A 9,942-nucleotide genomic window follows, 5' to 3' on the forward strand; every position below is an offset into this window, starting at 1 on the left:
CCTTAGCCACTTGAGCCACAGGCGCCAAGCCAAGATAAGACTTCTTTAGAAGGAACATAATGTGGTAAGTCATCATTTGCTGAATTATGGGATGAACAGTCAAGGGAACTAGTTCAAACTACTTTATTGTTTTTTGATGTTAATTTGTCTAAATTTTGGGAAGCCAACCAAATTGGTGCATGCAGTATAAATGCTGACATGACATATACCCTCTATAGATTCTTTTGTGTTTTTTTGTTGTTGTTTGGTTTTTTGAGACAGAGTCTTACTCTCTGCCCTGGGATTGAGTGTCATGGCATCATAGTAGCTCATAGCAACTTCAAACTCATGGACACAAACGATCCTCATGCCTCAGCTTCCCAAGTAGCTGCGACTATGGACATCCGCCATAAGGCCCTGCTAGTTTTCTTATCTTTTAGTAGAGACAACTCTTGCTCAGACTGGTCTCAAACTCCTGAGCTCAGGCAAGCCTCCCACCTTGGCGTCCCAGAGTGCTAGGATTACAGGTGTGAGCCACCTCACCTGGCTCTGTGTTTGTCATTTTTTAAAGGTACTGTGATAACTCACCCTCAGTGCTCCTGTCCCTTTGAACTGCTGCTGTAACCTTTTGTTCACATGTTGTTTGACTTTCATTCTGCCTTGATTAAATCATGTCTGTAGGTGTCAGTTCTCACCTGTGAATGCCACTCATAGTAGAAAAAATCATGTAAAGTAAATGTTACTCTCTTTAAATGTGTTATGTAAAACACTGAATGAACTGATCTTTAAAGGGTCTACTTGAATGTGAGCTTAGGTCTAATGCTGTCACCTCTTCATAAAACCCCAGGTAACACAAGTTATCCTCTTTTTTAACTCTGGTATTGTTTAGTTTTGGTTTTTGTTTGTTTGTTGAGACAGAGTCTTACTTTGTCACCTTTGGTAGAGTGCTGTGTCATCATAGCTCACAGCAACTTCAAACCCTTGGGCTTAAGCGATTCTCTTGTCTCAGCCTCTCAAATGCCCAACACAACACCCAGCTATTTTTAGAGACAGCAGCTCGTTGTGGCTAAGGCTGGTCTGGAACCTGTGAGCTTAGGCACTCCACTGGCCTTGGCCTCCCAGAGTGATGGGATTACAGGCAAGATAGAGAAGTATTTTTAAGCTTATTGGCGTCCTCTTCCTTTCTGGTTTGGGTGGATAGGAGTCTGTCAGAAATTTTGTTATTATTGATGGTGTTTTTATTTGTTTTAAATTTATATAAACATGACCCTAGGCAGCTGTGTTTAGTATAGGAAGGAATCATAGGGAGATTTGACAGTGTTTCTCATTGGGATTCAGTGTCTGTGTGTTTTAGTATTTAGAGAAGGGGTCCTCAAACTTTTCAAACAGGAGGCCGGTTCACTGTCCCTCAGACGTTGGAGGGCCAGACTGCAGGCCACTGGATGAGTCAGCTGCTAAGCAGGACAGGCAGCAGCGGCAAAAACATGCAGTAGGGCGGATAAATGTCCTAGGCGGGCCGCAGTTTGAGGACACCTGATTTAGAGGATATGGTTTGATACTTTGAAAATGAGAGGAGGCTCCCTCACTCCTAGCCTGAGTGCCTGATGGCTCTGTCCTGCAGGTTATTAGCAACATGAAAGTCGGTTTCACTCGGGTGAAACTGATAGTATTAAATTAAACAACTATGGTGGAAGTGTTTGTTTATACATGTCTGGTGAGTAGGATTTTCTTTAAAATCTGGTGTAGCATAAGGATGTTTCAGGTAACCAGAGTGCTGGAAGAAAGCTGCTACTCAAGTCAAACTAATTGCTTTGCAGAAACGTAACCAAGTTTGAGTGATTACAGGCTATAGAGTATCCTCTGTTTCTCTACTTTTCCTTTCTGAGAAAGCAAGTGTGAGACACAGCAGGAGAGGTTGAGTGATTGCATCAACTTCTTGAGTTACTGAAGTATCAATTGATCATACTCTTACAGTAGGGTGACCAGATTTTTAACATCTGTAAGGTGGGACAACATGGCCGGGGGGCAGCGCTGGGGGCAGGGGCTGGCTCGGGGCAGGGCCTGACAACAAGGCAAACTTTGATAAGCAGTTCTGGATAATCACTTCTCAGCAATTATTTATTACAGTTTAACATTATAAAATTAACAAAAATAATATAAAACTCATATTCTGGCGAAATAGCCATATGGCAGCTGAAAACCGTATATTTCCTTCTTGTTCTCCAGCCCGTTCATGCATTCTTTCCAAAAATCGGGACTTTTTTAAAACCTCGCAGGACGCGGGACAAATTGTTGAAAAGCAGGACTGTCCTGCCTAAATCGGGACGTCTGGTCACCCTGTCTTACAGTGCTCTACGTGAGAGATCCTTGCTGATTGGCTGATTTCAGTCCTTAGGTTTGACCCTGATTTACTCTAAGGAATGCTTGCCATGTACCCATTCCTGTGTGGCATGCTCTGTGAAGAATACCGAAGAGAGTAAGATTGCCCTGACCTTGGAGATAAATAAGCTGGACTTCAGTGGATTTATAGTAGCCATTCAGTAACATTGATAGGGTGGGGTGGGCAGTGGATGAGACCTGGTCAAGGTGAGGCCCAGTAGGATAAGTGGATTCAGTAGTTCCAGTGAAAGTGCTGGAAATTGTTAAAAGGTAGAAAAGAAAGTTTGAATTGACAGGAATGGGCCACTCTGAATGTGAAGGGCAAAATGGAGGAGGAGCTCTGAGATCCCCCTCAGTCCTATCAAAATCATTTATGTGTGCACTTTGGCATTTTGGAGGGCAAAGAACTTAGACCTTTTCTCAGATTCTGAAAGTTTGATGTCCAAAAAAGATTGACCAGTGCTATAGTAAGGTACCAATCTTTGGTGAGGCCTGTAGAGAAGAGAGGCAGTTTTATGGTAGAGCAAACCTTGTGGGAGGGAGAGTTGGACTGAGGGAATGCAGTGGCCTGCTTGTCATTGCAGTGGCTTGAGTGACAGTGAAGGGCAGGTGTTCTCAAAGCATTTCCTCACAATTATTCCCCCTTGTTTGAAGACTGGATTGATGAAGGTATGGGAGACTAAAATGCACTGGTAGGGTAGTTCCTAGTGTTTATTTTCCATGAAAATGTGCCTCAGAACTGAGTGTTCTGTGCATGATCCTGTGTGGATCTGTAACAATATTAAACTAGGACCTTGTCCTTAAGAAATTTATGGTATGCTATGCTTTCCTTTGGCTTTTTGTTCAGTTTGGATCTATATGTTCAGTTATCTTTGATCATTTCCTGCTCAAAGAGAGCATTTCTATTAAAATGAACTTGAAGTGACTTAATTTCTCCTCTTTTTTTTTTTGGCTGGGGCTGGGTTTGAACCCGCCACCTCTGGGATATGGGGCTGGCGCCCTACCCTTTTAAGCCACAGACACCACCCCGAAGTGACTTAATTTCTGTCAGTTATGTTTCCTTTTAGAAAACAGAACTGCTGGGATTAAAGGGTTTAGAAAATATAATCACTGAGCCTATGGCTCAGTGAGTTGGGCGCTGGCGCCGGCCCCGGGCCAAACTGCAACAAAAAAATAGCCGGGCATTGTGGCAGGCGCTTGTAGTCCCAGCTACTCAGGAGGCTGAGGCGAGAGGATCTCTTGAGCCCAGGAGTTTGAAATTGCTGTGAACTATGATGCCAGGGCACTCTACCGAGGGCAACAAAGTGAGACAAAAAAAAAAAAAAAAGGAAATACAATCATAAATATATTGTACTTGTAATTAGGAAATTACAACTGATTGTGTGACTTTTAGGCAACTCTTGTCACTTTATTATGTGTATGTGTGTATGTACACACATGGCTTTATTTAAAATTCTATTATTAATGCTCATTTTAAAAAATGACCCAGCAACTTAGTACTCTAAGATGAACTGCCCTCTCTATGGCTGATCATTTAAAAATACTTAATACATTGGGCCACACCTGTGGCTCAAAGGAGGAGGGCGCCGGTCCCCATATACTGGAGGTGGTGGGTTCAAACCCGGCCAAAAATTGCAACAAAACAAAAAAAACTTATTAACATTTTAATTGGTTGGTTTTCTTGTTTGTGTAATATTGTATCTCATAGAGTTGTCTAGAAAATGAAATTAATACATACACATACAAGGTTGGACAATTAAGTTCACAAACTTATCCTAGAAAAAGTGCTACATACTAAATTGCTAACTATCAGTGTGGTCACCTTCAAAGTGAAAGCTATACACTAATGCTAGCTCCTAGTTTACTCTTTGAAGCAATTTTGGAACTGTTTTTCTGGAATGACCATCAGATCTGTCATTATGTGAAGTCTGTCAATTAAGTTCACAGATATGTCACCACACACTCACATTGGCAGCACTGTATAAACCAACTTGTTGAGGTTTCATAACCTTGGTGTATCAGTGTCTCACAGCTGCATATGTATAGATGTGTGGTCTTGCTGAGTGGTGTTCATTATTGTTGTTGCATATTTTTGTGTGTTATACAGTGACAGCTCTGATGGCCATTCCAGAAAAAGAGTTCCAGAATTGCTTTGATGAGCGGATGAGGTGCTAGAGTTGGTAGCATTTCAGGTTACTGAAGTGATATTCAGCAGTGAGATGTGTAGCACTTTCTCTTTTTCTTTCTTTTTTCTTTCTTTTTTTTTTTTAGAGGTAGAGTCTCACACCACCTCCTGTGGTGTCACAGGTCACAGCAACCTCCAACTCCTCTGCTTAGGCGATTCTCTTGCCTCAGCCTCCCGAGTAGCTGGGACTACAGGTGCCTGCCAGAATGCCTGGCTATTTTTTTTTCGTTGTTGCAGTTTGGCCAGGGCTGGGTTTGAACCCGCCACCCTCCGTATATGGACCCAGCATCCTACCCATTGAGCCATAGGCGCCACCCATGTGGCACTTTTTCTAGGATGAGTTTGAAAACTTAATTGTGAGACCTCATGCATAATGAAGCTCTTTAGATAGTATATAGCTACATGGTAAATGTTCAAAATATATTAATGGCTACATCATAAATAAAATTTTGAAATTAACACTGTCATTTTTCCCTTGCCTGTGGGTGAATGTGGAGAGGAGGACTGCACTTGTTATAAAAGGATTTACAATGAGGTATCTTTAAATGGCAGAAATATCTGGTGCATACTTTTGTATTTATTTATTTATTTGAGACAGTGTTTCACTTTGTTGTCCTTGGTAGAGTGCTATGGTGTCATAGCTGACAGCAACCTCCAACTCTTGTGCTCAAGCAGTCCTCTTGCCTCAGCCTCCTGAGTATCTGGGACTACAGGCACCTACCACAACGTCTGACTATTTTTATGGGGTTGGGGAGGGTTTGCTCTGGATCAGGCTGTCTTAAACTTGCAAGCTCAGGTGATCCATCCACCTTGGTTTCCCAGAGTGCTAAGATTATAGGTGTGAGCCACCTCACCCGGCCCTGTGCATTTTTTTAAATATCAGAAGCACATTTTGTTTACATGCTTTGTTTTTGTACAGGTTGAGTTAAAGTTGCCCTTTACTCAGGTAGTGTGCACTGTACCCTGTAGGTGTGAATTTACCCATCCTCTCCTTCCCCTTTCTCCCCATGCGTTTATTTAAATGTTCAATTTATATATGTCTTTATTTAAAGTTGTGAAAGTGCACTTATACAAGGCCAATTCCGGTACTAACCAGACTGGTCATTGAGGTTGTAGAGTCAAGGGTTGAAAGTCACCTGCATTTAATTAAGACTTGGATTGATTGGTCTTGACTACTATTACCTTCTAGTACTTTTTTATTGTTTGGCTTCCCATGTGTTTGTCTTTTTTCTTTTCATCTTTTTTTAAGTTGCTTTCTGATTTATTTCCTGTTCAGTTTTCAGTAATGGGTGTGGAGTAGGGCAAGAACTTAACCTTGGTGCCCGTTGTTTGAACCAGGAAGGAGTCTGCATCACAGGGCCCGGGCCTGAAGTTCCTGCAGAGCTACCTCCCCAGGGAGCCACTGACATCCACATTCACCTAATTCCAGACCTGAAGATGTGCTGCTCCATACGGTGTGTGCATAATGAACATTTTAAGGCTCCTTCACCCACAGTTTTCCAAATTCTTCCATTTATTTCTCCTTTTTTAAAACCAGTAATTATGGGAAAATCTAGCTGTGTACAGTAAGAGTGGTAATAAACCCTCCCTGGCTTAGCCACCATACAACTTCAACAATTTCTCAGCTCACTTTCAGTCTTGTCTGTTCTATACATCTAACCATTTATTTCCTTACGTTATTTTGAAGGAAATTCTTGACATCATGTTATTTAATCTATTTCAGGATGAAGCTCTAGGAGATCAGGAATTAAAAATGCAAAGACATATTTTGAGAACTTTCCAGAAATGGGAAAAAAATTTATACACATGTTAATTTTTTATAGTCAATCTGACTGAAGATTCATTTATGGTGCATTTGGTTGGTTGGTCTCTCAAGTGTCATTTATAAAAGTCAGTCTCTCTCTTAGTTGGACTTTGTTTTGAAGAAACCAGGGTTTTATTGTTCTGTAATTTCCCACAATCTACATTTTGCTGTTTTGTATCCCTCAAATGTGGTTTCACATATTTCTCTGTCTCTTGTGTTTTATGTGAAGTTTTAGTTTGCTCTAACAGGGGCGTCCAACCTTTTTTCTTTCCTGCAGTAAGTACATTGGAGGAATAAGAGTTGTCTTGGGCTGTACTCTACACAAACACTACCAAAAGCTGATTAGCAAAACAAAGGGCCGTGCATATTTTTTAGATATCCAGCACCACACATAAGCAAAAAAAGTCCTCACAAAATCAGCATGAGGCCTGTGGGCTGCAGCTTGGACACCCCTTCAAGTATCTAGCAGATTAGAATTGATGTTTTCTTAAAGTAAGCATCTCCCCTACCCCATTGGGAGGCATGTAATGTCTGTTTCAGTTTTAGGATGTTAGCAGCTACTGATGACCAATACCTAGATCCATTACTTTAGTAGAAGTTGCAAAATGGTGATATCTACTTTCATTTTTTACATTTATTTGATCAAAACCTATCAGGAAATGAAATTTAAGGAATTTAATGTCTTTAAGTATATTTTTAATTAGTACATCATAGCAGCATGTTGAGACACGCAGTGTAGTTCATTGGGTAGTTGGTTACTGCAGAATGACATGGAGCCTCTGAAGTTACTCTAATCAGTAGGTGGTCTCAGAGTGCTTATTGGCAGTTACTTCCCAGCTGGAAATAATAATTAGGGATTAGTATGTGCTCAGATTACTGTATACTTCTTTAATTGTATAATGTTACAAAATAGCTGTCTTAAAGTCTTACCTGCTTCTGTTAAAGTTTTTAAAAATGAATTGATATATAGGCTGGGTGGTTGGCTCACACCTATAATCCTAGCACTCTGGAAGCTGAGGCAGGTGAATTACCTGAGCTCACATGTTTGAGACCAGCCTGAACCAGAGTGAGACCCCCTCTCAGAAAATAGCTGGGCATTGTAGTGGGTGACTGTAGTCTCAGCTACTTGGGAGGCTGAGGCAAGGGGATGGCTTGAGCACAAGAGTTTGAGGTTGCTTTTAAATAGTCTTCTATTAATGTTTATAATATGATATTTTGTTTCTGGGAAGAACTAATTTGCTTAAGGAAAAAAACCCTCATTCTCTTCATAAAAGTGTAGTTTGCTCAGCTCAATGAAGTTCATGAGAATATCTGTGGTGGGGTTAATAGGGGAGATTTTCTTCAATAAATCTAAAGGTAACTAGATACTTAACTTTTGTCCCTTTACCCATTCTTGTTCCCTTTTTTCCTTTATTCACTTCAGATGTTGTACAAGGTCAGCGCTCTTGAGATGAGCAGATTTCCCTCTTAATACCCAAAGCTAAGCAAGATTGAGTTGATTCTTCACTTTCACAGTATCTACAATTGAATAACCTGATTTTCACATTTCTTTGGGGGATTTTCTGAGTTCCCTTTTAAAATGCACTTGGACTTTTGGACATATAAGTCATAAATGGACAAATTAAAGTGATAGATCAGGAAATAAGGTTTGTTTCTCAGCAGTTTTTCGGGTGGATCTTCAAGTTATTTTTAAGGTAACATTTTTGAAAATAATGGTTTGACAGTGGAAACACCCTTATGTTGCCATCTAATCTTCGATAAACGAAACAGAAGAATGGGGGGTAAAAAATCCCTATTTGCGGCTTGACACCTGTGGCTCAAGTGGCTGAGGTGCCAGCCACATGCACCTAAGGTGGCGGGTTCGAGTCCAGCCCAGGCCCTCCAAAAACAACAATGACAGGTGTAACCAAAAAATAGCTGGGCGTTGTGGCAGATGCCTGTGGTCCTAGCTACTTGGGAGGCTGAGGCAGGAGACTCGCTTGAGCCCAGGAGTTGGAGGTTGCTGTGAGCTGTGATGTCATGGCACTCTACTCGGGGATAGCCTGAGGCTCTCTGTCTCAAAAAAAAAAAAAAATCCGTATTTGCTGGGAGAACTGGTTAGCCATGTATGTATAAAAAAGACTTCTTACCACTTAGAAAAATTGACTCATGCTAGATAAAAGATTTAAATATAAGACACAAAATGATAAAAACTCTAGAAGAAAGTGTGGGGGAAAACTCTTAATGATACAGGCCTGGGGAAAGATTTATGAAGAAGACCCCATTGGCAATTGCATTAGCATCAGAAATAAACAAATGGGGGCAGCACCTGTGGCTCAGTGGGTAGGGTGCTGGCCCCATATACCGAGGGTGGAGGGTTTGAACCAGGCCCTGGCCAAACTGCAACAAAAAAATAGCCAGGCATTGTGGTGGGAGCCTGTAGTCCCAGCTATTTGGGAGGCTGAGGCAATTGCCTAAGCCCAAGAGCTGGCGGTTGCTGTGAGCTTTGATTAAGGGTGACAAAGTGAGACTCTGTCTCTAAAAACAAATAAATAAATAAAAATAAAACAAATGGGACTTGATCAAGCTTAAAAGCTTCTGCCCAGCTAAGGATGCAGTAAACAAACTAAATAGATTACCTTCAGAATGGGAAAAGATACACAAATGTTACAAGGCTGATAAAGGGCCAATAACCAGAATCTACAGGGAACTCAAGCAAATCAACAAAAAGACTCAACAACCCAATTAATTACTCACTGGGCAAGATGAATGAACAGAAACTTCTCCCAAGAAGAATTAAGATGGCCAAAAACATATGAAAAAATGCCCATTGTCCCTAATCATCTCAGAGAAATGCAAATCAGAACCTAACCCCAGTGAGAAGGGCCCACATCACAAAGTCCCAAAGCTGTGGATGCTGGCAAGGGTGCAGGGATAAAGGAACACTTCTGCACTGTTGATGGGACTACAAACTAATATAGCCTCTGTGGAAAGAACTATGGAGAATCCTCAAAGAACTCAAATTAGACTTTCCATTTGATCCTGCAATCCTACTACTAGGCATCTACCTAGAATAAAAAAAAAATCATTTTGCCATAAAGACATTTGCCCTTGAATGTTTATCCCAGCTCAGTTCACAATCACAAAGGTGTGGAAATGACCCAAGTACCCATCAGCCCAGGAATGGATTATTAAACTGTGGTGTACATATACCATGGGTTACTATTCAGCCATAAAAAGATGGAGACTTTACATCTTTTTTATTTGCCTGGATAGAATTAAACATTCTCCTTAGTAAGTATCTCAAGAATGGAAAAACATATACTCAATACTAATTTGAAACTAGTAGATGAACAAGTACAGACCCACGTGAGAGAAAAACACAAATTCAAGAAGTGGGGAGGGGCTCAGTAAGCTCCCACCTAACGGGTACAATGTAGGGCATATGGCACACTTCCTGGGTAAAGTACTGAAATACAACCTGGACTTTTTCTAACAAATGTAAACTAATTATTTGTAACCTCACATTAATCTGAAATAATGAAAAAAAAGGTGTGACAAATCTTTTTAACGAATAGGAGTTTTGTTTTCTTTTTCTTTCTTTTTTTTTTTTTTT

The 9,942-nt window shown here is 40.8% G+C and overlaps 1 protein-coding gene across 2 annotated transcripts in view; it reads left to right on the forward strand.

The window, feature by feature from the left end:
- Window positions 1-9,942, forward strand: part of FBXO34 (F-box protein 34) — a 66,965-nt gene that overhangs the window by 36,200 nt on the left and 20,823 nt on the right. Inside the window, exon 3 of one of the 2 annotated variants that reach the window (XM_023515875.1) lies at window positions 5,882-5,997. The exons of the other annotated variant lie outside the window; for it this stretch is intronic. Coding sequence (XP_023371643.1) covers window positions 5,981-5,997 — 17 coding nt within the window. The 5' untranslated portion in view covers window positions 5,882-5,980. The remainder of the gene's footprint in view (window positions 1-5,881; window positions 5,998-9,942) is intronic. 2 annotated transcript variants of the gene reach the window in all.

Source organism: Otolemur garnettii, unplaced genomic scaffold, assembly GCF_000181295.1.
Source record: "Otolemur garnettii isolate 467f Iridium unplaced genomic scaffold, OtoGar3 scaffold00081, whole genome shotgun sequence".
Classification (NCBI taxonomy): Eukaryota; Metazoa; Chordata; class Mammalia; order Primates; family Galagidae; genus Otolemur; species Otolemur garnettii.